Genomic DNA, 27979 nt, shown 5'->3' on the forward strand with positions numbered 1-27979 from the left:
TTATTGTTTCTGAAAGGGATGTGTGTATGCAGGTCTAGGTTTAAAATAATCCTGGTAGCTGATAAAATATGCCGAAACCAACTCTAACGCAAGAAAGTGAAGCATAGAGTTGGCAAAAGAAAGATGAACATTCAGTGTGAAACCAAACAGTAAGAAGTTCTGTTAGCATTTAGTGAATTTAATTATTAATCAAAGATTTTTTGCAGGTTAAAAAATGAAGGTGGTATATTTGGTTATAGCCACTTTGGCATTAGCAAATGCTCAAAACATATTTTCTGAATTAAAGATTGGTAAGTTATATTGCAAACCGATTTATTACATTAGTTTTTAGCACTCAACGTTCACATATAATTTAAATAGATAGTATGCAACAGCTACCACACACTTGGATCTAATTACAAAACCGCAAAATAAATATTCACCCTTACTGGTTCAATAGCGAATCTCATTTGACATCGATTTTTTCCTCTTAGGTGCCATATGGGATGTTATTTGACATTTTTTTCATGATTAGTATTATTTAATTAAATTCCAAGCTTACATTTTTGCCACTTGTATATATTATAACAGTATGTGGAGCAGAGGACAAAATATTTTTTCCAATTGGAATGTAACTGTCTACCTAGATTTTTTTTTAAATTTTGGGGGACCGGAAAGGGTTAAAGATTGTAGAGAGAAGTTATAGACACTGTAAAGAAAAAAAGCTTAAGTACTTTAGCCATTTTATTCAAGGAAATATGAAGTATTTATAGTAAGTAACAAGTATGTTACAAGGCAATGTGGAAGGTAAAAGCAGCATAGGATGAAGTTGTTTATCCTAGCATAACAATTTGAGAGAACGATTCCACCGTAACACTAAGTCGCTGTTAAGAGCGGCTGTAGAATTGCCACGATGATTGCCAACCAACATGGAGAGGTATAATAAGAAGAAAATGATCTTCTTTTGTTTGTGTCATGTCAGGTCCCCCTGACGTCGACTATCATTTGAGAGTAATTGTTCTTGTCTTGAGCAGCTCTAAACAGCGCCTCGACGGTCCTGATCCCCGTCCAATCTCACATATTCCGGAGCCAGGAGATCTGTCTTCTGCTCACACCTCGTCGGCCTTCTATTTTGCCTTTTATGATTAAGTGCAATAGCTCATACTAAGAAATGATCATATATAGGAAATAGTATAGGTATTATGGGTTCTAGTTGAACACCTACTTAAATTAACAGAAGGGAAGCAAGATGAAAGCGGATTACTTTTAACACAAATTTATTCAGTTCTAGAAAATGACAGTCAAGAAATATTTAAGAACAATCGCGTGATTCTAATGTAAGCGCAGTTGGAGGGGGACGTGTCAATCACTAGACGGGCGGTGACGGAATGTGACGTTCTGGTTTTTGTTCGGTCCGAGCTCGGTTTGCGTGTTCGATTATGCTCGTTCGTTCGATTGTTGTGGGTTGCCACAGTATTCATAGTATCTATCATTTCTTCTTCTTTATATGCCATGTGAGGTTCCTTTGACGGCGACTATGATTTGAGAGTATATGTCCTTATCTCGGGAAGCTCTAAGTAGCGCCACAACTGTTCTGATCCCTGTCCAATCTCATTTATACCGGAGCCAGGAGATCTGCCTTTTGCCCACATCTTATCAATCTTCCATCAATCCTTTTATGATGAGATCTACCATTTAACAACTTTCCTAAAATTCATAATTATACACATCCAAAAAAAAAAAAAAACAGCTCATCCCCTCTCCATGACACCACAAGAGAGCAATAACAGACACTCACTTTCCCTACACTAATAACCACGACTGCACAACAATATCGTTACTTCAAGGGTGTTCACTCAAATATATGATAAAATCCCAAATTTTTAATGAATATGGTACCTACCCTCCAAAAAAGATTTTCAGTGCATCTTGCCACACATGTTTATCTTACAATGATATATATCCTTGATAATTTTGGTTACTTCTCCATATAACATAGTATACCCATAAATAATTGTTCCCACTGTTCAGATTCATTCATTATCTATTTTGAAGAAAAAACTGCCTAAAAACCCTTATCTGAGAGGTGTGAAGAAAATAAATTGATAACATTTAATAATTATCTTAACAATAGAATTAATATAAAATAATTTGATTATTTTCATTAAATTATATTATCTAAAGATCAATTGAGAACATATTTTCAATTACTTTGAATGATTTTGCATAATTTTTATGTACTTTTTGACAAAATGGAAAACCATTTTAATTTTGTTATATTTGTAAAGTAATATCATCATTTAGTTTCTATTTATAAAGTAAAATTATCATTTAGGTTGTATTTGTTAAAGACAAGTAAGTTAAACTATCGTTGTAATATAAAGTATCATTTAGGTTCTATTAGTAAAGTATTGACTTGTGGCCCAACGATATTTCATTCCTACACTTTCAGAAAACTTGCTAGCCAGTAATCTGCACAATTTTATCCGCAAACCGAGAGAACCGAGGGTGGTGGAGGTGTCGTCGGGAGCCAGGAACCTCGTGGACGATAAGATCATCGCCTTCCTCGAAGAGGCCAGAGAGAAGTTTGATGTCGGCTTTCCAGAATCGGGAATTCCCCCACTGGACCCGTTTACGTTGGATAATATCACCTACCATGCGGAAGCACCACAATTGTACACGTAAGTTGAAAATTTGTCATTTTTCATTGGGTCTCCATTGATTGCAGTATATATAACTTCTTTTTCCTGGCTACGTCCCAACTTATCGGCTTTGTAGACTGCTGGGGTCAGCTCTCCTCGTCCTCAGGTTGTAGGTCCTTCTGTCATGGACAACGTCACCTAGGCCATGTCTTCGAACCATGCTCTCTCTTTGCAGCATCCATGAATTTTTTGGTCTTCCTTTAGATATCTTTCGAGGAAGATCCATTGCTATTGCCTGGTTCACAACATGCTCCGGTTCTCTGCATCCTATATGCCCTTACCATCTCAATTGTCTATCTTCTACCTTCCTATTTATGTGTGCTACGGCCAGGCTTCCTCTTCCACGCATTTGCGTGAGCTCTTTATTTTGTCTCTAAGGGACATTTCTGCTAACCATCTAAGCATTCACATTTCAGCGGATTCTAGTTGCCTAGAGAAGGTGCTTTACATCGTCCAGCATTCGGAGCCGAATATGAGTGCGGGTCTGACAATTGATTGGTAGACTATTCGCTATAATTTGGATGGCATTTTTGGATCGCAAAGAACTCCCGTCACGGATCGGAATTGCAGTACATCTAACTAATATGACAACTTATTTTTGACGTCTCAACATAGATGAAGAAGAATATGGAAGTCTGGGCATTTAAAGACTTGGTTACTTGATCACTTTATACAAGTGTGACATTTATCAAATCTACCCATGATTGACAACCACACTACTCAAATTCTTGAAACTTCTCGATATATTGATCAAACTTGAAACATATTCGAGAGTCACTAGAGACATCTATGGAGAGATAAGGAAAGCTTTTACTAAGCAGAAACTCTTTCATTTGTATGTGAGTTCCGAATCCTTGGTCATATTCACATACTTGAGAAATGATAGAAAAAATCATTTTCAATTTTTATTTGTGACTAAGCATATAATATGAAAAAGCTATAAACTATAAACATATAATATGAGAAAGTATTTATTTTTTTCTTGTTCTACTTTGAATTATTTTTACTATATAGAATGGGGCAAAGGATGCTGAATCTGGTGCTCTCACTTTATCATTGTAAAACCAATCTTAGTTGCTATAACAGAAAAACAATAAACATTATGGAATGAAGAAAGATTTGCAACACAAAGTGACAATTGCCATTCACGACTGTCATTTTACACCACCTATTATTGTAAAAATAAAAATTACAAATATGGTTTGCATTATAATATAAAATGTAGCTCATCTTTTGGTCTGTGTAAATTATGTTAATATGTGTACAATATTTTCCAGGTTAGACGTCCTTGTCAAAGGTTTGAGACTTGTTGGATTACAGAAATTTATAATTGAAAAGATCAATTTCAAAATTATCGGACTGAGCTTAGCTTTTGAGTTCATCATTCCTGAATTGGTGTTTACCAGTAAGTATATGAACAATATGTTCTATCTTGATATGTTTAACGAGGGTTCAGCTCAGATAGGTGGGGTATGGTATGGATCAAGTATGGATGACTTGCGCTTGCCCAAAACTATTTTGTTTGGTGAGCCTCTTAAAGGAAAACGAAAGCGGGGAGGGCAGTACAGGAGGTATAGGGACCAATTGAATGCCTTATTGAGGTTGGCATGGAATGATAGTGACTGGAAGTCGCAGGCTAGAGACAGAGATGACTGGAAAAACTCCGTCAACAGGTGTCTATGCGTGTGATTCAGCACAAACGAATCAATGAGAAGATGGAGTGCGCAGTGTATTGTTGGGTAATATATCCAAAATAAAACAAGGTTTTTGTTGGATTGAATTCTACATTTATTTATGTATTACGCATTTCGTCTTCTTAGGACATTATCAAACATTCACAAAACTTAGGACATTATCAAACACGGAGTGTTTGATAATGTCCTAAGAAGACGAAACGCATCACGTATTAAGATATACATAAATAAATGTAGAATTCAATCCAACAAAAGCCTTGTTTTATTTTGGATATATTACCCAACAATTTAATATGGAATTCTACCAACTGTCTGCAGTTACAATAAATGTGCAGTGTATGCTTGAATTGTGATTCATTTGTCTTCTTTCTCTCTTTCAAAATTTTATTTTTGTATACTTAAGTGTCTAAATGTATTTTGTATACATGTAATAATTTCATTTGATCTACATTTGAACTGATGATGGAATGATTATTCTAAAACCCGTAGTCACGAAGTAGTGTTTTTTAAAGTGGTATTTCACAAAGTGAACGATGAATGATAAGGAGAGTGTTATATTACCATACCACAATGCTTTTAAAATACAAAATAAATATTCTCAATATTATTTACATTTAAAGCATTTACTTTGTGGTTAGTCATTTTTACTTATTTATTTTTTAAAAAATGTTAATCATATTAGTACCTATATAACCACTCACCGAGATTTTTCTACCGGTAGACATAAAAATTTCAGTGAGTGGTTATATACTAATATTATTAACATTTTTTGTAAAAAATATAATAATAATAAATAATAAAACCCTTTTCCGCACCCCAATGGTGCATAGGGCACTGCTTCATATAAACGCAGTGTTATCTTGATCGATTACACATGAAGGAAAGGTGATTAGTCCTCCACTTCAGGTACCAGTCCAGTGTAATATTGAATAAATATTAGAGTGAAAAAATCACTTATATTTATTAAACCCCCCTGGGAATCGAACCCGGGACCTCCAGAACGGTAGGCGAGCATGCGGACCATTACACTACGGAGGCGGACAAAATAAAAATAAATAAGTACAAAATAAATGCTTGAATTATTAAGCCCAAAATTGGCATGTACAGTCACATGCGCACTCATAGATAGCTTCACATGCTGAAGACGTATATTCGTACGCGCGTTGCCTCGGTGCTTTCCATAGATTGGATGTCCATTGAAAAATTTGCAAATATCCCATAATCTATGGTTAAATCATACATATATGTAGGCATAAAAAATAAATAGTCTAAATATTTTTCTAACCATTCATAATTGAGTTTCTTTTCAGCGTCATTTGGACTGAATGCTGAAGTATTGGATATGATCTCTATCTATCCTAGTGGAGATGTAAGGTAAATTATTTTAAAATGAAAATGACATTCAAACACAAACTATTTACACTATTTTTTTGACATCTTAACATGATGAAGAAAAATATGGAAGTCTGGGCATTTCTAGGGCTTACGACCATTAAAGGCTGGTTTAAGTAATCATTTTACACGTGTGTAACATTCATCAATTCTACCCATGATTGACAACCACACTATTAAAATTTTGGAAATTCTAGATATATTGATTAAACTCGATACCGTAGAACGGGGCTACTTGAACTTTGATGTGTTACTTGAGCCCAGTACAAAAAAAATATTTAGAACTGTATTTGGTCTACAATAATGAACGTATCGACATGATTCATTGTTTCTCTGACAGGTGACACTTATTGTCACGATACGTTCATTATTGTAGACCACATACAGATTTTTTTTTTGTACTGGGCTCAAGGAACACATCAAAGTTCAAGTTGCCCCATTCTACGGTACACAGTTCTTAAACTCGATAGACTACACGAGACACATCTATGGTGGGATGAGCCAAGTATTTGGACACACTCAAAATGTTGTAAATAAACTTTTTAATTAAATTTTCATATGTAAAAATCCCAGTGCTTCAAAATACTTTTTTTTAAAAGAAGTTCATGTAGGTACCTTTTCGATCTTGGCCTATCCACTTCTTGGGACAGAACACTTCTCATTCCTCCGCAGAACACATGATTTTTCTGTTATTCCTGCTCTAAATTAGTGTTATTTTACGCGGAAAAGTCTCTACACCAAAAGTATACATTCTCTCAAACCGTCAATAAACGGCTGAAGCATTATCTTCATGTACCTTAAGGAATTACTGAAGAATGATGTGTTATGGCAAGGAATGGAAAGTGTCCTTTCTTAGGAAGAACGAAGTGATAGACCATGATCTGAGAGGCATATAAAATTTTCAGCCAGATATTTAGGTGCATTGAGGTTGTGAAGAATATTATAAAGTAGCGTGAGAGATTGAAGATTTATGCGCCATATGTGGTCATATTTTTTTAAATTGAAAATGAAGCAGATGCTTTGATTTTGTAGACGATCCAGACGATTTAGAAGATCGACGTTCGCATTAATGTAGCAAACATTGGCATAGCATATATCCTGGCTTGACAATTTGAGAGAGTAGTTTCACAGTAAGACTGAGGCGCTGAACACAGAGCATTTTTTTGTGATAATTGCCAACCTTCAGTGTGGAGTGGCACAATAATAATAACAAGTATATTCATTTAACCTTATTTTAATTTTAGAGTGTCTCTATATAATTTCACGATTTCCGGTGATGCCGTTATGGGTACGACTTCAGAGGCAACACTGCTTTTGAAATCACTGGACATGGATTTTGATGTGGATGACATATCGGTGAGTAAAATCAAATAAAATCCTCAAGGGACTTAGGTAGGTACAGTATCAAAATAGAAATATAAGAAAATAAGAACATTTAATGAGAAAAGATAAAAAATATGTCAGGAAATAAATAAATAAAAAAAAACTATAAAACATTGTTAATCCTTACTATGGCAACACTGAACAACAATGCTGCCACAAGTCCAACCGCAGTTTGTGTTACACAAGCAGTTTTACAATGAATTTGGAGGTCTTTAGCCTCTCCCTTTATTAGAACATCAAACATTAAAAGCAAATAATTCAAACGTGTAGAGTAAATGCCATTGAAAGCGTTCCTTCAGACGAATGTGTCAAAAATCGTTATATGACAGAATTAAAAATGAAGAAATTAGAAAAGAATATAAGGCTAGATACTTGAAAAGATTACGAAAAGTTCTTTAACCTTTTCCTCCCGGTGCTAAAATAAAACGCTATACTACACTAGTCACTACACAATAAAAAATAGCGATTTTAAATTGGAAAAATACAGACATTCATTATAAATGAACTCAAAAATTATAAAAATTTAGATTTATTTGCTGAAAACATTAAAAAACCATCTGGCAACGCTCACGGGATATGCATAGGTCCACTCTTGTCGAAAGCTCAAGAGCTACTGCCGCTAACCCGGTAGCTAGCCAGAGAACATTCAGCTTTGAGCTCCTCACACTTGCAAAGTGCAAGTATGCAAGAGTGAGATGCGAGTATAGTGTCGCGGTTCCTGCACGCTCTTCATGCGCATTTGTTTCTGGTATTCACAAAATACCTCCGATGTACTTGATAAATTCTGATTATTATTAATATTATTTTTTAAATGAATGCGTAAATTAGTTATGGAGGAATACCTAAAATTTTAGCCTTGTATTTATTATATTTATAGAGATATTATGGTTATTAGAAGTAACGTGTACAAGGTACACAACACCGGGAAGGGAGGGTTAAGGTGGTATAGACATATGGACCGAATGGATAGCGAGAGAGTGACTAAGATGTACGGCAAAAATATAATATAACGGGAGAACAGAAAGAGGATGGCCAAAAAGACTTGGCACCAGGTCAATCAGAGCCTAAAATCTGGTGGTGTCTATGTAGTCAGAACGCATGTACGACTAGATGTATGGACGTGAAGGAAGCAAGGAGTGTATGTCTGGACAGAAGAGTGTAGTGTTCCATTCTCTTCGCCTATCCCTGCAGAAAAATAGCAGGATGTTAGTAGTACATAGTACTAGTTGTAAAATGTACCCTTGGAACGGGAAACTCCATTAGTAATTTTGAAAATTGTAAATATGTGTATGACGAAATACAATAAATTAATAAATTGAATTTATTTTTGTAGGTATCACTGGATGGGCTGTTCCAATTTGAGAGGTTGAACAACGCCATCAATTTTCTCCTGAACCAGATCAGTTCGGACTTCTTCGAAGGGCAGCGGGAGGGCCTTAAGGAGTTGTCTCATACACTGTTATTTGACATCCTGAATGACTTCCTTAATGGCATATCTCTGGGAGACCTCATAGGATGATAAAAAATACTTCGAAAGATAAAAAACGAGAATTCTATTGTTATTAAATATGTTTCTGTTAAAAAAAACAATTGTTTAATTTCTCCTTTCCACTTCTGGGCCTAATAATTTATTTTTTATTTTATTAGAAGGAAAAACAAGTTTCAATACATGAAAATAAATCAGAATACAAAAAAAAATTATGAATTACAGTTTTTCACATTTATGCATGGGAAAAGTCTATATATAAGAAGAGGTATGAGATAAGGATGGGATAAAGAGAAAAGGAGATGACAGTGGTAGGAAAAGAAGAAAATGAGAGGACTGGGAATAGAATTACCCTTTTAGATTTTTAAAATTTTGAATAATTTTGCTTGAAAGTTAGAAAGATTGGAGTAAAATTGGAGTAAATAATGTATAGAACACTGCATAGATTGATGTGATGTTTATATTAGTTAACTAACCATCACACCACTTCCCCTCAAGGGTAGGCAGAGAGAATATAATGCCACACTTATGTATCTGTCTTCGCCTCTTCTGTATTCATGCATCTCTTCATACACGCCGCCAATTATTTCCACTCCTGACCTGACCACACCCAAATATTTGAAATACCATGCTAAGTTTTCCTTTGTCTTCCTCTGTTCCTATTTTCAAATACATTTGCATCGTAAATTTGTTTTACCATTTCAACACACCATTCTCAATTTGATGGATAATGCTTATCTCATCTACATACATGCTTTTTCCCTTATATCACCATTCGAACATCTATTATACATTGTCTTCCCATACATTCATCTGAGAGATCGTATTTGGACTGCATTCAGTTTACTTTTATTCTTCTTTTGCCAACTCTTTGCTTAACTTCCATACATTAAGGTTGGAAACAGAATTCCATTGTTACTAGCACTGTCTACCCTCTGATTTAAAACAGTTATATACGGTTCAAACTTCGACCAGTATAACTAGTCTGTTTTTGGTTAATTTGATGATATTGTTTTCTACCAACAAGCCTGTCAATGTAAATATAGTTTAATAAAAATATACATATATATATATATATATATATATATATATATATATATATATATATATATATATATATATATATATATATATATATATATATATATATATATATATATATATATATATATATATATATATATATATATATATATATATATATTTACATGTATATTTTTTAAAAATAAATAACCCATAAAGTGTCTATTTTAGATACTTGTCTGCAGGGAGGATAGTAAGGATAGGGAAGGTAAATGTGAAAAATACATCACAAACACTCAGACCAATTGAAAATAAATCTTACTAGAATTTATTTTGCAATCGTGGGGATTGAACCCACGACGTCAGTTTCGGAGTTGAACATCTACCCAACTATACCACGGCGCCTGTCATTTTAATCGTAATTGTTACTTTTTCGGTTGCATGATTTGGATAGTGTTAGCTTATTTTTCAAAATTATATCTCGAGTTTATGATGTCAAATTTCCAAATAGAAATACTAAATTTGTGTACTGCAATCAGTTACAAATCAGCTTCAAATGATCGAATCCAAAAACCAAATGACACAATGTCCGCTCATGTCTCATGTGTGATGTTTCATAAACGATATAGTGGATATTGGATGTTTTTAATCCATTTTTAAAGGAAAATGATCACTGCAAAAATTGATAACAATATTTGACTAGCTGTTGAAATAACAATTAGTTGAAATCAAATTAAAATCACATAAGCGGCTTTATCTGCGGGTGTTCTGACAGCAGAACACTTACAGAAGTCAACGGATGACAAAGATAAGATGCAAGTGCTTATCATAAGTGGTTTAATTTGCTTTTTTATTATTATTGATTTTATCTATGCGTTTATCAAGTAAAATCTAAAGACATCTGGCTACCTAATAATAAATAATTTGTAAATGAATGGATTTTCCAATAATTCTCAGGAAATACTTCAGTAAACACGTGCATATTTATTAATTTTAAACCAGCTGTACTGAGCCTGTTTCTGTGGCTGAGTCAGGTCAAACAGAAAAAAAAGTGAAAATACACATTTCCAATATCGCTCACTCCTTTCAAGAACATCGTAAATCAAAAATCGTCAATTTTCAGTAGCGCATGTTTTCAGAATACCCAGAAAATGTACTATATCCCAGCAAAACCGGCATATTTTTAACATAATATTTACCTGCTACAGGGCAGAAAGTGTTGTTTTTGCATTTTGAAGAAAATGCATTGTTTAATTTTTTATTCACATAAACTAAATGTTTTTCAAATGGAGAAATAACCTTCAGGTTTTACCTAAAAAGATCAGATACACAGTAAAAAGTTCAATAAGTGGCTTGATATTTATTTTTAATACATTGTATGTATTATATTTTTTAACTTTAAAAACGTTCTCCTGAAAAATCATGTTTTTTGATTTATGACGTTCTTGAAAGGAGTGAGCGATATGTTGAATTTCACGATGCTTGTGGGTACACAATATTCTAGCACGCTGTTTGTCATGAACACAAGTCACAATTCTTTAGTAATTCCTATACTGTTTAAGCGACCAGACAACCTTCTATCCTAGAATGTAAAATAATTTGGGGAGAATCTTACATGCATTCCATAAAGGAATCTGCTAATTAGAAAACTTATTAAACTCAACCAAAGATGGTGACAAGCATGTGAAAGGAGGTGTCAATTGCAAGAAAGATTTATTTTCAATTGGTCTGGGTGTATGTAATGTATTTTTCACATTTACCTTCCCTATTTTTACTATCCTACCTACCTCTTTGCGGGTTATTCCTTTAAAATTTTTTTTAAGTATTTATATCTTCCGAAATTTGAGTAGTGTGGTTGTCAATCATAGGTAGAATGGTGAATGTTGCATTAAGTGATTAAGTATTACAGGTTGTAAACCCTGTATTGTCCTGTTTTGTCCGCCTCCGTAGTGTAATGGTCAGCATGCTCGGCTACCGTTCTGGAGGTCCCGGGTTCGATTCCCAGGGGAGTTTAATAAATATAAGTGATTTTTTCACTCTAATATTTATTCAATATTACACTGGACTGGTACTGGTACTGGTACCTGAAGTGGAGGGCTGATCACCTTTCCTTCATGTGTAAACGATCGAGATAACACTGCGTTTATATGAAGCAGTGCCCTATGCACCATTGGGGTGCGGTAAGGGTTTTTTTTTTTAAACCCTGTATGAACCCATATTCATATTCTTCTTCATGTATGTTTAGATTATCGATGAATATTAATATTGAGTAAGTTGATAGCTATTTTTGAAAATAATAATCATTTATCAATCTGATAACATCAGTTTGACGTGAAATTATAATAATATTATTAAGATCTATTAAAAGCGATTGCACTTCATAGATATAAAAATATAACAGCTCTTATATAAAGAACAGCTTGTAATAATTTTTTACAGTCATTCTTTTTTACACAGGACATTGTACACAAGTAAGTTAAACATACTATTTAAAATATATTTGGGCTCAGTGGATAGGTGAGGCCAGGGATCGTAATGAAAACACTTCGAATTTAATTATTGGTATTTATTACAGCAATCAATTATACATGATTGTTGGCGCGTGGCGGTTCCTCATTTTACGGAGCGCGAACTGGCCGAGGCGGAGTTCGGTGCTGGGCGTAGAGTCGTGTCGCGGGTCGAGGTACTGGTGTGATCAACTGTGATCACTGGTCGAGGACTGAGATGAACTACCATTGACATCTCGTGACGTCGTTGGTCAGGTCGCGTTCCCGGTGGAGGAATGAGATGGTAGATTCTGGGGGCTAAGCCTATTTATACCCTTTTAATAGCTACTGGGATATAAGCCTATTTATACCCTTTTAATAGCTACTGGGATATAAGCCTATTTATATCCTTTGTTCCCCTCCACTATCGGTGTCTGGTGTCTTTTATCGCTTCTAGACATTACTTGATACTACAAGGTGAATGACACCGCAGATTTAATAGATGAAAGTTCTGTGTGTGGCTCTGAGACCTGGACCGTAAAGCTGAATACAATAAATCGGAAATGTGGCTTCACTGCAGAATTCATGCAGTGTCATATGAAGTATTCTTTTTGAAAACATACGTGACAGTCTGTTTTTAAATTTTTGCTTTTAAAGTGATGACCACCAGTCAGCTTTAGCAGAATACATTTTAACAAATTTAATATATATTTTTTTTTTTCCATAGGAAGCCATGAAAGTTTTCGTAGCACTTTTCGCTATTATAGCGACGGCAACCGCTGCAGGATTAGTTCCTTATGAAACTAATGAAAAAATTGGTAAGATTTTACTCTACTATTGACAATATCTGCTAATTGCAAAACAAATATACAATTAGATATATAACCTGCTTTCATTATCCATAAAGTCATTAAATATCCAAACTTTGTGTTAAAGACCTATTTTTAATTTGGTAATGGAGGTGGGTAGATTTGAAATCGATTGGATCATTTTTTTTTTTTTTTTATCATGGTGATTTTTACACTTGTAGAAAGTGATCACTTGAACTAGTCCATGATAGGTCAAAAGCTTTGTAAATACCCAGACTTCCATATTCTTCTTCATCAATATTGAGATAAAATATAAAAATAACTCCTAATTGGAAAAACCCAGGGTGGTCAACAAGGATTTGGACACACTCACAGTTTTGTGAATAAGTTTGAGTGTTATTTTTTCCATCTCTCATGATAAAAACAGGCATGTGAAAAATTATTTGCAAAAACTAAGATTATCCGCCTCCGTAGTGTAATAGTTAGCGTGTTTAGCTACCGTGCTGGAGGTCCCAGATGCGATTCCCAGGGAGGGTGAAAAAAAATATTAGTGATTTAACACTCCAATATGTATATATTTCATATTACCCTGGACTAGTCCCTGAAGCGCCTCAGTGATCACCTTGCCTTTATATAAATAACGATCAAGATATCACTGTGTCGATACAATGAAGTGTCCTATGCACCATTGGGTGCGGATAAGGGTTAGAAGAAGAAACTAAGATTATTAATTAATTAACGCTTCTTTCAATGTACTTTAATCAACTGGACAGTTGTTTTATCTCACTTCTATAGACTAAGGGCGTCAGACACTCAATGGATTAAACTGATGATATGAAAATATAATAGAAGTTTATTATTTGTTGATATCTCAACATAGATAAAGAAGAATATGGAAGTCTGGGCATTTACTGGAATTACAACCAAAATAGGTTGGTTTAAGTAATCACTTTACACATGTGTAACATTCACCAACTTTACCCATGATTGAAAACAACAATGTTCAAATTCTTGGAAGTTCTATGTAATTTATGGAAGTTCTATATATGTGGTCCAATTTAGAAACAAAGTGCTTGAATCATTAGAATTTCACTAGAGACATCTAAATGCCCAGACTTCCATACTCTTTTTCATCTATGTTGGAGTGTCAAAAAATAATATGAAAAATAACTCCCCTAAGGAGATAATCCAGATTTGTGAACATTTGTGGACACACTTAAAATGTTATAAATAATCAAAAATCAAACCCTTATCCGCACTCCAATGGTACAAAAGGCACTGCATCATATAAAAACAGTGTTATCTTGATCGTTGTAAACACGTGAAGGAAAGGTGATCAGCCCTTGGCTTCAGGTACTAGTCCAGGGTAATATTGAATAAATATTAGAGTGAAAAAATCACTAATATTTATTTGACCCTCCTGGCATTTGAACCCGAGACCAAAGAATGGTAGCTGAGCGTGCTGACCAATTACACAAGGCGGACAATGTAAATAATAGAAGTTATATTCTAATTTAATGTACAAATCAATAAAAATCTAAAAACGACTTAAATTTTTTGGACTCATTGCAGAGACCAATTCAAGACCTTGACCTTGAGAACTGCATGGGGTTATAAAATGAAATTAATAAAGTACCATCACAGCACATTCCACATATTTGTAAAATTTTATCATTATTTACACCGATATTCATCATTGTTATCTGATTGACGTCAATATATTTTTGTATCACAATAAAAGGTGTGATCAATTCGTCACAAAACATTAAATTCTGATTTATTTTATCTTTTGCGTCACAAAAAAACAAGAAGGCACTTGTTTTTTAAAAAATAACACTCAATTTGCACATTGCTGAGATTTAGTTTATTGGCTTATCTTATCAAAAGCTAATAATTAATTGTATTATGATTGATCAAGATGATATGTTGTATATTTTTGTCTTTGAACACCTGAATTTATAACCCATTATATCTCAACCAAACATATGTATCTATTTTTAATTAATGTTTTGCTAAGTATTTCTTAAAATCTACTGTGACACGTGTTTCGATGCATTCCGCATCATTTTCAAACACACGAAATGCATAGAAACACTTGTCACAGTAAATTTCAAGAAATAGTGGTATTTACTAAGTAAAACATCAATTAAAAATGGATAGATTTTACCACAAAGTGACTGCCGAATCAATTAATCAAACATATCTATTTTTAGATAAAAATGAGTTTTAAAGTATGTAAAAATTATGAGTAGCCCATGAAATTGGGATGTTAAGCATCTTCATGGATTTAGTGAATTTACTACTGTTATTACCATAACGCCGTTTAACTACAGGGGTAGATAGAGAGGATGGAATGGCACACTATTCTGTTCTTACATACGCTCCTAGTTTCCTTCATGTCTATACATCTAGTCATACAAGCCTTATTCCCATTATGTAGACTTTTGACACAACCAGATTTTAGGTTCTGATTGATCTAGTCGTGATAAGTCTTTTTTGGCTGTCCTCGTTCTGTTCTCCCATTCACATTTGCCAAATGTACTTTCTTAGTTATTCTCTCGTTTTCCATTCGCTCCACACGTCTATATCACCTTAAGGAACCTTTCATAATCTTTAATTATCACTAGTCCAGCCTTGTACTCCTTTCTAATAGTCATATTGCAATTTGACACGCATTACTTTGAGGAAAGGCATTTCAACGGTGTTCACTCTGCTTTCATATTTCCTTTGCCAATTCCTTGTTTCGCTTCCATACATTTGTGTCAGTACCAGCACTTTATAGTGAACTACCAGCTTAGCTTTCATGGATTTTATTCAAAGCACCATTTATTATATTCCCAGTATTCACCCTTCTCTCAATATTTTATCTACTTTACCATCCCTTGAGATCATGCTGGTGTATTTCCAATCATAAACACAAAGTGAATATCAAAACCGTCAAAACCATAAAAAATATCAGGTGCCGTGGTGAAGTTGGGTAGATGCTCAATTGCGAAACTGGCGTCGCAGGTTTGAATCCCACCAAGTGCAAAATAAATTCAAGGAAGATTTATTTTCAATTGGTCTGGGTATTTGTGATGTGTTTTTCCACATTTATCTCCCTATCCTTACTATCCCATCTGCAGACAAGCCTTTGAAAGTAGAGGTTTTGCAGGTTATTCTTTTTAAATAAAAGAAAATACAAAAAAAAAACACAAACAGCCTAGAGCTAGCTAGTTTTAATATATATCACAAAGTACTGAAAAATGCACAAATGCGAAATTAGCAATGTTTTCATTATTGTTTTTATATTCTTAGATGAGAAGGTCCTCGCCAGGTTCATTCCTAATCACTTCACCATCAAGTACGGTCCAACTTACTTGCTCCCCGAATATGAGGAGAAGAACGCAGTGGATGACAAGATAATCGCTCTGCTGGAGAAGGCCAGGGAGAGCTTTGAAGAGGGATTCCCGGATCTCGGAGTGCCACCTCTGGAGCCACTGAGCATCTCCCACTTCCACACGCACGTCCATCAGACTGCTGTTGTCAAGTAAGAATACACAATAGGAAAGCTTCTTTACATCTCACCAATAGATGTCTCTAGTGAAGTTCTAGTGATTCAAGAACAAGGTTTCTAACTTGGTTCATATGTATAGAACTTCCAAGAATTTGAGTAATGTGGTTGTCAATAATGGGTAGAATTGGTGAATGTTACACGTATGTAAAGTGATCACTTAAACCAGCCTATGACTGTCGTCAGCCCCGTAAATGCCCAGATTTCCATATTCTTCTTCATCTTTGATGAGATGTTAAAAAATAATACACAATAGGATGTTATCATTACTGTAAACCGGTCTTCCGTAATCCGTAATATGGTAATCCATTCCAGCGCCCCTGTAATCCCACATACCTATGATATTTCTGCAAATCTTCATTGATACATGTTTGAACAGGTTTTAACTATATTTAAGTTTTGTACCCTTGGTGGAACTGCATTTAATATAATAAAATAACTACCATAAAAGTTTTTTCCACAAATATTTTATTTGACCAGTGACCGGGTTTCGTCATTACCGACATATCATCAGACTGGAGGAAGGCTAGACAAAATTTTATGTTATAAACACAACAAGTCAGGGGTTGAAAACCATGATTATACATATTTTTTCTGACAAAATGAATTTAAATTGAGTGAATTAAAGTAGTGTGCTATAATAATAATTTAGGTAATTCATAAAGTACCACCAATGTACATATATCCTGTTCAAGAAATTTAATTAGTAAAATGAAGAAATAAAGAAATGAAAATAACGTGTTTACAAAAATGGCATTCCCATATTTATCACTCACTTCCTTATTTTACATATTAAAATTATTGTATATTTTCATTTGCAGTGTTGATGTGGATTTCGATGACATCACTCTCGCTGGTTTGAAGCAGTTTGTCATAGAAAACATCAACTTCAAGGTTGTTGGACTCACATTCGACTTTGCCTTCAGTCTTCCAAAATTGGTCCTTGACTGTGAGTACCTACATACTTGGGAATAATAAACTTTCTTTGGCCCCTACTTGTGATCACATAGTGCGTAGGGCATAGCATCAAAATGAAACTTGATCATGAATTAAATGGCGCAAAGGGATCAGCCCAGCGCTCCAAATTGTAGCATATATGTAAGAGCGGAATACCGCTAATACATATATGCTATAATTTCAATTATATTTAATTGAAAGACATTTATATTTCATATGAAAGGAAATACACAAAGGATAGTGGGTTCTATTAATTAAGAAGAGGAAGTGGAGAAGAACAGCAATGATTTTGGAACTATGGGTCACATATTTATACTAAAAAAAATCCCTTAAGGATAAATATATAAATACTATAAGTGATAATAATCATACAGCAGTAAAATTAAATAATATATCTCTTTATTAAATGCAATGTTTCTTGTATTTATCAATTTCTCTCAATTCATATTCTAAGAAAGAAATAATGGTTTCATAAATGATAATGATACAAATACTTTAGGCTGCAGTTTTTTTTTAATAACGAGAGAATACTGCATCGATGGTAATACCTGATCTGGTTGTAGACTGACCTTTGGCAGTGTTCAATTTTAACTTGAATTTTTCATTCTAAAATCTTATCTAAGTTGAAGTTGATGTTGAAATCACTACTCATAGTCATTGATATTTTGACAAGTTATTTTTCCAACAAATAGGCACCTTCAACAATGGAAATTGTTAACTAATAAATATTAAAACATGTTCAGCTAATGTACAGTTATAATATGCAAGCGTCTACTGGTTCCCGATGCTACGTATAAACACAGTATGTGCATAGACTGTCTATGACGGATGTGACAGAGAGAGTAGAAATGATTCTCCCACTAAAGAGTAGAAAGTAAAGTAAAGGAATGCCTTTTCTTGAATTTTTTCCGCAGATACTTCGTGGCACATTTTATAATATCTTTTTAAATTAATTAACTTTTAACATTTAGGATTCTTATGGAGTGTGTGGAAGTTTTTGGTGAGAGTATTTTAATGTTTTTAATGTTTTTGATTTAAAATAAACCGTGATGATGACAAGGTATTGTTGAAACCGGCAGGTTAAATTGTATTAGTAAAAAAAGTAGTGAAAACAAAGTTAATTAATTTTATAAAGATATTAAACGAAAGCCTTTCAACTGCCGGTTGAATTAGAAGAAGGGGAAGCATTTCCCTTTTTCGGCTGATCGAGGCCAATTTGTCCTACCACGCCAAAAAAAGGTTCACCATGTACATATTACTTAATACATAATATTTTAAGTTGTTGATTCGTGTCAATTGTTTGTTTTCAGCTAAATACAAGTTTTTGGGAACAGTTGCATCAATTATTCCCATTCACCCCAGTGGAGATGCACAGTGAGTCAAAGATTTTATCTTAAATTGAAATAAAAGAGAGAGATACCTTTATTTAGAAGTGCATCTGTAGTGTTCTTCTAAACTCTATCTATACCCTGATGGTGCATAGCCTCTTTGAACATCATGTCACAAATGACAACATGAAAAAAATGCCTATATATAATTAGGGTACAAATAGGGATAAGTTCATCTTTATAATTTTTAGCTTAGTTCATTTAAATGCCTAATACTTCTGTATTATATGTAAACTCACTTCATAAGTTCAGTTGCAATATTGTTAAATTATATCATATAATTGTTTTAAGTTTGACTCTTTTCTGAAATTCATAGCATGATTCAGTATTAATAAAATACTACTGGATAACAGTCAGCAATCGTTGACTGATTTATTTTATAATAAATAAAATAAAATAGAAAGATGCTTTAAACAACCATAATAATGGTAAAAATTGATCATTTACTTCATATATTTGAAGACATTCTCCAATGTTTATTTATAATATTTATTTCAGTGCTGAGTTGACAGCAATCAACTTTAAGGGACAAGCTACACTCGGTACTAATGATGGATATCTCTATGTCAAGGCTCTGGTCTTGGATATCGACTTCGAAAAATTCAAGGTAAATCCTTCTTAAAAATAATAATAATTTTGGATGATTTATATACCGCCATTTTCGTAAAATAATGGTTCTTTCTTCTGACAACAATGCATAGGGCGATGCATTGAATCCATGTAATAATAACTTGATTATTATTGGCCAGTCCATGAAAATGGGAATAGTTATAGGACTAGCTCTTGTTGACTGTCTATAGTCTTAGGAAATGTGGGATATGGCTGATAATTAAAAAAGTTATCCAAGATACAAGGGACTTCTCTATGTTTGCTCTTTTGATGAAGAAAAACACATAAATCTGATCAAGAGAGGACAAAATATTGCCAGAAATTAATAGACCTACCGTTCCACTCAAAGAATGTTGACATTTTGTATCGTTTTTTGGTTTTCCATTTAACATTTCTGATCGCAGTGACAGTTGATAGATACTGCCGTGGAACTTTAAAAATGGTAATAACAAAACAACTTTGTTATCACATCTGCTAAAAAAGTGGCCAAAAACGTTACGTGGGTTATTTCAGCAATGGGGTTCACCACAATTCTTCCTGGCTCCATCCCAACTTATCGTCTTTATTGACTGTTGGGGTCGGCTCTCCTTATCCTCAGGTTGTAGGTCTTTCTATCATGGGCAATGTCACTTAGGCTATATCTTCGAATCATGTTTTCTCTCTGCATCATCCATGAATTCTTTGGTCTTCCTCTAGTTGTTTTTCAAGGAAGATCCATGACGATTGCCTGGTTCACAATAAGATCAGGTTCTCTACTTTCTATGAGCCAATACCATTTCAATTGCTATTCTTCTACCTTACTATTGATGTCTGCTACACCCGGGCTTCCACGAATATGTGAACTCTTTATTTTATCTCTAAGGGACACTATTTATCGTTACCATAATTCTTAATCACTGTGAAATTATATTTCTTCAGGTTTCTCTAACTGATATCCTTGGAAATGGATTGATCAACTCTCTCTTCAACTGGGTGCTCTCCAATATCGGCAATGATGTCATTGATGAACAAAAAGAGGCGATGTTGGAGAAGGCAGCCGCGGCCATGGTCGAAGTTTTAAACGAACTTCTTAAGGACATTAAGCTCACTGACATCATCGGTTAAAATATGCGCATCTGATTTTAAATTGCTTAAAAATGTACAAAGACTAATCCTTATATGTAATATAATAAAAGAGTTACAAACCCAGGGGTATTGATTTGATTTTTGTTATGTAACAAAAGCACATCCTCAGTTATATAAAAAAAAGGTAGGCATGTTAGGCTGCCATGCTGAAGGTCCCGGTTTAAATTTTTCAGGCATTCAAATAAACATGATCGCTAATTTTATGATGGGAATTTTATTTATTATCAAATTCTCAGATATGGGTGAAAAATATATTTGAAGGGATACAGATGACGTATGTGAAGGAGCTCAGGGTAAAGGACATGATGGACTTCTAAATATTTATAATGTTTACTTTTACCGCATTTAACTGTTGTATCAAATAATCTCATTTAAATTATAATTATGTGTGGGTGTAGAACGAATGAGTGAAGAAAAAACAGTAAAACAAATTTACGAAGCGAGTGTAGAAGGAAATAGGAGCAAGGAAGACCGATGAAAATTTGGTATGATAAAGTATTTTAATATATGGGCGTGTACAGGTCAGGAGTTGGAACAATCGGCGGGTATGTATGAGAAGATGAAAGAATGCGAAGATTCCTTGCAAAAAATTGGTAAAGTGTTTTATTCTCTCTGCCCACCCCCGCGGAAGCGGTGTGATGGTTAATTAGTTAATTAGATAGTAGTATGAGGGAAAAAGAGGTAGCAGCAATGTCAATACGGGTTGCATGAATAACTGCTTGAGGAAGAAGTTAGGTACTTACCTCAAACGACTAAGTATCTACATATTCATTTTCCGAATCAATACAGGTGACATCAGCGAGACTAGCGGCGAAAATCCCAACTAATTTAACATTCACTTTGACATTCGCTGTCAAACTGACAGTTGTTTTGTTTTCGAATTCAACAGTTTGCTCGATCTAAAAATAAACTTGCACTTGATATTATTGGGCGCGCAATTTGAAGGAGTATTTTGATACAAAACCGATGTTTTGATAATAATCAATTTTTAAATATTTATCCTACGCCCAAAAAGCGCATTTCAATGTAACTAATCACATTTTATCGTGACTCACCAACCAGTCACATGTATGCAAATTGCTGATGCTTTGTTTTTCGATTTGTAAGGACATGTGGGTAGTAATAAAAAATGGCATTTGCTGATGCCAATAATAGTTCTCGATCGTTGTTCTATTGTGAAGTAATTTTATTTGAAGCAAATAGTACTGGATGCCAGAATCACTCTGCAGCGTGCAAATAACATGAGCAGAAGATTACAAAATGTCCCGAATACGTAAGAAATATACATTATTAATGTAATATGTTATTTACAGCGTTTTGAGTGTGTCCAAATACTTGTTCACAAATCTGGATTGTCTCCAATTATAGGAGTTATTTTTATATTATTTTTTGGCATCTCAACATAGATGAAGAAAAATATGGAAGTCTGGGCATTTACGGGGCTTACGACCGTCATAGGCTGGTTTAAGTGATCACTTTACTCAGGTGTATGACATGGCTCCAGAGTATCTTAAGGAGCTGTGTATTCCAGATGAATTGGTTGATAGACGTCTCACGCTTCCATCGGCTACAACATCTGCAATGGGCAAAGTTATCTTACCAGCTCGCAACCAACGCACTAAATTTGGTGAGCGTGCCTTTGCTGTTGCAGGACCGACGGCGTGGAATGCTCTTCCACCAATGGTTAGAAATAGTGAGAGTGAGATGATCTTTAGAAAAAGACTAAAAACACATTTGTTTGCTAAATCATTTCCACCATAATATTTTCCCCAATTCATTCACAGTGAAGCGCCCTTGAGGTATTTTTTTACGAAAATGGCGCTATATAAGTTATCCAATTTTATTATTATTATTAATAGTATAATGTAAATGAATGGATCAACATTCATCAATTCTACCCATGATTGACAACCACACTACTCAAATTCTTGGAAGTTCTCTATAAATTGAATCATATTCTTCTTCATCCATGCTGAGATGTCAAAAAAGTATAAGAGAGTTAATGTCTTTCTAGGTGAGGCTTTGGTGGATAAATTGCGTAAAAGCCATTTTACTATGAATCATGGCTCTTCAATTCTGCTCCCACAACTTGGGTCAAAGATTGTCGTGGATGACAAGATCATCGCTATCCTGGAGAACGCTCGAGGAAGCTTCGAAGCTGGATTCCCGGAGTTAGGCATCCCTCCGTTGGAACCATTCTCCATAGCCAGCTTCCACACGCATGTCTACCAGAAGTACATCATTCAGTAAGTTCGATTCAATCAAATTGGGATAGAGATATGGCTATAGATCATGGGTGGCTAACATTTTCAGTAGCCGGGCCAGATTTTAGAAATGAGATAACAAGGTGCTTTTCTAACTTATTTGCATGTTTAGCCTCGTAATGCTGTTTAATGTTATACTTTTTCAAGATAAAAACAGAATCATTGCACATCAGGCATAGTGGCTTTGTTTTAAATTCCACGAAAAAATAGTTAATAGTCCATCCGTCTTAAAAGCTTCTCAGTTCTTCTTTTACTCTTCTCTTCTTTAGTCCAACGTCTTTACTATTTGACGCCATTACGGGTCTTAAAATTGTCAGGATAGTGAAATACTCCCATAATATATGGATATGATACGAACAACGCACAATGGAATGTTGTTTTGGTGGTTTTGTGTACACTTAAAGAAAAAATGTGTGATTTGCTCAGCGGGCCACAATTAGACAACGGTTGGTCACCCTTGCTATAGATGTATCTATAGATACTATAATAAAAAATATATAGTGATTTTAAAACTAAGTTATATTTTAATTATACTATTTTATTTTTGTATTGACATTTCCTGGTCGAACTGCATTTATATAATAAATAATTAACTAAATAGTTTTTTTACGCAAACATGTATTTTAATTTGATGATGTCGGTTACTACAAAACCCAATCACTGATCAAATAAAATATATGTGAAAAAACAATATAGTTTTAATTTAATGAATGCATTCAATTTATCAATTTATTGAACTAAATAGTAATAATTATATATTTTATTAAAGAGTTAATTCTATCTGTGCATATGCATAACTTTGAATACTGGGAGACTACAGTACTTTTGATTTTTCTTTTTAGGGCCAACATAAAATTTGACAGAATTTCGATTAGCGGACTGAAGACTTTTGTCATTGAGAGTTTCAACTTTAAAATTATCGGCCTGTCTGTCACATTTGAGATAAGGATTCCAAAACTAGTGGTCAATTGTGAGTATCATTATTATTTTATTTTACATATTAACGTGAAAAATAATTATATAATTTAAAGCACCCTTGCAATATTCCGTCTTTGCTCCATGTCTTGTCCGTGCGAATTACGGGAAGCGCACGGTACACCTGACTGACATTTGACAATGTTTCTTGTCTTTACAGCAAAATACAAAGTTGACGGCAAAGTGGGCTCCTTCATACCTTTCAAACCCAGCGGCGATGCTCAGTAAGTTTTCAATCATCTATTTAAGTATTTCAAATAAACTTAAGGAGTCATTTTTACACCTAGGAGCTATTTTTAGCCATGCAAATACCCAAACTTCCCATATTCTTCTTCATTTATGTTGAGATGTCAAAATGTAAAAATAAACCGAGATTTGTGAATAAGTATTTGGACACACTCAAAATGTTGTGAATAATCTAGTCAAATTGTTAGCTATAAATATATATTTTTAAATCATGTCAAATGCAACTAGAAACTGCTGAAATGCGAATGCTTAGATGGTCAGCTGGAGTGTCCCTTAGAGACAAAACAAAGGGTTCACGCATTTGTGGAAGCCTGGATGTAACAGGCATCAATAGTAAGGTAGAGGAAAGGCAATTGAGATGGTATGGGCACATAGGGCGTAGAGAACCTGAATATATTGTAAACCAGACGATTGCCATGGATGTTCTTCGAACATATATCTAGAGGAAGAACAAAAAATTCATAGATGGTGCCGAAAGATAACATGATTCAAAAGCATGGCATAGGTGACATTTTCCATGATAAAATGACAACTTACAACTTGAGGACGAGGAGAGCCAATCCCAACAGTCTACACAAACGATAAGTTGGGATGGAGCCAGGAAGAAGATCTCTAGACCAATTTTCTGGGAGGCAAGGTGTTTAATAGGTTATGTTTTTTACAGTGCTGAAGGATCGAATATCTTGGTGAAGGGAGCAGCTACACTGGGAACTCATAATGGATATCTCTACATCAAGACATTCTCGATTTCTTTCGATCTGCACAAAGTTAAGGTAGTTTTTAAAATTACTATAAAATTTTTTTTTCAACATCTTGATGCCTTGTGCTCTAGTTTCCTGTGATGCCGGGCGCTAGGCTTGTATAAAATGATCACTCAAACCAACCTATGATGCGTCGTAAGACCATAAACATCAACAAATAGAGCTGCCAATAATTTAGCAATGCTATCAATATTAAAATAAGTCCATCGTTTCTGTGAAGTCATTTATTACCAACTTACGAAAACAACGTATTTACGAAGGTGAATTTTCCAACAACAAAAAAAAACTTATGAAAATATTGATTATATTGGCTGTTATAAACACTTCACGAGTCTAAACAATCCTTTATAGGTTGAGTATGTTAAAATTAGATATTCCTCCCGTCCAACAATGATCTATTCCAGTCTATCATGCGCCATCTTCTTCAACTCCTCATTCGGTGTATATATATATATATATATATATATATATATATATATATATATATATATATATATATATATATATATATATATATATATATATATATATATATATATATATATATATATAAAACCCTTATCCGCACCCAAATGGTGCATAGGGCACTGCGTAATATAAACGCAGTGTTATCTTGATCGTTTATACATGCAGGAAAGGTGATCAGCCCTCCGCTTCAGGTACCAGTCCATGGTAATTTTGAATAAATATTACAGTGAAAAAATCACTAATATTTATTTTACCCCCCTTGGGAATCGAACCCGGAACCTCCAGAACGGTAGCCGAGCGTGCTGACCATTACACTACGGAGGCGGACAAAATTTCATTCGGTGTAGATAATGAATTATCTTGCACCATTATTTTTCAGGTATCTCTCTCGGGCATGCTGGGAAATGGGAAGATGAACTCTCTCTCCAACTGGGTCCTGACTAGAATCAGCGACAAGGTCGTCCAAGAACAAAAGGACATCATCGCGGAGGAGGCTTCGGACTTCATTCTCCAAATTGCCAACGACATCCTCAAAGATGTCAAGCTGTCAGACTTGATTGGATGAATCTCTCTATTTCAAATATAGATCTGTAATTTTTCCCACTTATATCTTAACTCTAGGAAGGTACTGTTGTTTCGAAGCATTTATTGTGAAATATTTCAGTACAGTAAAACCTCTTATAAACAGGCCACAAGGCCTACGCCAAGCAGAAGAAGAAGAAGAAGAAGAAGAAGAAGAAGAAGAAGAAGAAGAAGAAGAAGAAGAAGAAGAAGAAGAAGAAGAAGAAGAAGAAGAAAACCTCGATATAATGGCCTTATTGCGCTAGAGGGTGTCCGTTAAAGACGAAAGTTTGTGGTATAGCAAACAGCTATAAAAGGTATTTATTGATTTGGCGTTTAATTTGTAGAACTCCATTTTAATTTATGTATTAATTTGAAATCAAACACAGATTTTTTGAGTCTACTAAGTTGTATTTTATTAACAAAAACACATAAAAAATTATATTGTGACAATTGTTTCGCCTTGTTAGGGCATTATCAAACGAACATTCGTTAACAAAAAATACTCTAGATATAAATGCAAAAGATGAGCTTTACGGCGTAATTTATTTGCAGCTATGAAAAGGTCAAACGATATCCGTTTTATGAGGTCTGTTTTATTGAGGTTTTACTGTACTATTATACGTATAATTGAATAATATTTATTGCAATATACTCCTTGTAAATTTCTTGGTAACTAGACTTGTGATAAGTTAATGATCACACAGACAATGCGTTAGGCAAATGCGCACGAGACAAATGCCCGCATAGACAAATGCGTAAAATACAATTGCATGTGCAAAGGCATACTTGACATATCGCTCACTCCTTTCAAGAACGTCATATATCAAAAATTGTCAATTTTCAGTTGTGCGTATTTTCGGAATGCCCAGAAAATGTCCTATATCCCAGCAAAAGTGGCATATTTTTAATTTAATATGTACCCGCTACAGGGCAGAAAGTGTTGTTTTTGCATTTTGAAGAAAAGGTATTGTTTAATTTTTTTTTTTTAATATACTAAATATTTTCAAATAGCGAAAAAACCTTCAGGTTTTACCTAAAAACATCTGTTGCACAGTAAAAAGTTCAATAAGTGGCTTGATATTTATTTTTTATAGATTTCATTATATTCTTAAACTTTAAAAACGATCTCCTGAAAAATCTAGTTTTTTGATATTATGACGTTGTTGAAAGGAGTGAGCGAATTGCGCACAAGACAAATGCTTACAAGGCTATTGTGTATAAAATAAATTTAAAAAAGGGTAAAAATACCCTTCCCATCCTTAAGCGTCAATCCACGCAACGGGTAGAGATACCTTTCTAGTGGGAAGATTTTTTACCACAGCCAAAAAACTGTAAAAATGAGAATATTTTTGTAAAGTGACTTGAAGCATATCTGGCAAGAGTCTACGAGACAGAATAAGGAACGCCAGGATAAGGGCAATATGCGAAATGGAAGATGTCGTTAGGTGGGGAAGGCAACGAAAGAGACAATGGCATGTGAGGAGAACAGAACCATCCAGACTCTCCTACATTACACTGCAGGTAGACAATCCCAGATTGACGACTCCCTGGCAGGCCACCAAAGATATGGATTGATAGCTGGGAATCGACATCGCAGAAGGCGAATCCCTCTTAAAAACAGACCACAAGGGTAACACCAACAATAACAGGAAGAAGAAGACTTGAGCAGGCGTTGTGCAGAGAATGGATGAGTTTCTGGCATCATCTATGTGAGCATTGACCTTATGCTCATTTTTCGTGGAACCATATTTGACTGTTATAATAAAGTTTTTAACGACTTCTAAATTTTGACTTATTTATATTGTGATGTATTTTTACTTATATGCCGACCAATGGCAAGCATTTATTATTTTTTATAAGGTTTTATCTGACTTTTACCTCTGTTAAGTTTTGTATTACTGTTGATGAAAAAAAAACAAATAAATAAATATTGTTGTCACTCAAATGTGTTTTATTTTTGCTTTTTAAATAAGAAAAAGCCGCTTCTTTTAGAGGCTTGTCTACAGGTAGGATAGTAACGATAGGGTAGGTAAATGGGAAAAATACATCACAAACACCCAAACCAATTGAAAATCATTTTTTCTTGAATTTATTTTGCACTTGACGTGAATCGAA

At 34.2% G+C, this 27979-nt stretch overlaps 2 protein-coding genes across 2 annotated transcripts; both read left to right on the forward strand.

Moving 5' to 3' along the window:
• Positions 1–214: 214 nt before the first annotated feature.
• LOC148302555 (uncharacterized) lies at positions 215–8669 on the forward strand. Its single transcript, XM_088271447.1, has 6 exons — positions 215–290; positions 2432–2660; positions 3959–4086; positions 5686–5749; positions 7012–7123; positions 8484–8669. The coding sequence occupies exons 1-6, from the start codon at positions 215–217 to the stop codon at positions 8667–8669; spliced, it is 795 nt and encodes a 264-aa protein (XP_088127573.1).
• A 4150-nt stretch (positions 8670–12819) lies between these two features.
• Positions 12820–26099, forward strand: LOC148302556 (uncharacterized). Its single transcript, XM_088271424.1, has 11 exons — positions 12820–12963; positions 16252–16483; positions 17329–17456; positions 18775–18838; positions 19351–19459; positions 20380–20560; positions 22601–22832; positions 23693–23820; positions 23986–24049; positions 24736–24844; positions 25680–26099. The coding sequence occupies exons 1-11, from the start codon at positions 12879–12881 to the stop codon at positions 25863–25865; spliced, it is 1518 nt and encodes a 505-aa protein (XP_088127550.1). The 5' UTR covers positions 12820–12878; the 3' UTR covers positions 25866–26099.
• The last annotated feature ends 1880 nt before the right edge of the window (positions 26100–27979 follow it).

The sequence above is a fragment of the Brachycentrus maculatus genome, unplaced genomic scaffold (genome assembly GCF_059751285.1).
Source record: "Brachycentrus maculatus isolate JH-2025_06_01 unplaced genomic scaffold, ASM5975128v1 h1tg000440l, whole genome shotgun sequence".
Classification (NCBI taxonomy): domain Eukaryota; kingdom Metazoa; phylum Arthropoda; class Insecta; order Trichoptera; family Brachycentridae; genus Brachycentrus; species Brachycentrus maculatus.

What these genes read in the sequence shown, in the direction of transcription:
- LOC148302555 (XM_088271447.1), top strand. Translation starts at nt 215, where the DNA reads ATGAAGGTGGTATATTTGGTTATAGCCACTTTGGCATTAGCAAATGCT. An exon ending in TCCTGAATTGGTGTTTACCA is followed by an intron (nt 4,087 to 5,685) that starts GTAAGTATATGA and finishes GTTTCTTTTCAG; the next exon opens with CGTCATTTGGACTGAATGCT. An exon ending in TATCCTAGTGGAGATGTAAG is followed by an intron (nt 5,750 to 7,011) that starts GTAAATTATTTT and finishes TTTTAATTTTAG; the next exon opens with AGTGTCTCTATATAATTTCA.
- LOC148302556 (XM_088271424.1), top strand. Translation starts at nt 12,879, where the DNA reads ATGAAAGTTTTCGTAGCACTTTTCGCTATTATAGCGACGGCAACCGCT. An exon ending in TGAAACTAATGAAAAAATTG is followed by an intron (nt 12,964 to 16,251) that starts GTAAGATTTTAC and finishes TTATATTCTTAG; the next exon opens with ATGAGAAGGTCCTCGCCAGG. An exon ending in TACCAGAAGTACATCATTCA is followed by an intron (nt 22,833 to 23,692) that starts GTAAGTTCGATT and finishes TTTTCTTTTTAG; the next exon opens with GGCCAACATAAAATTTGACA.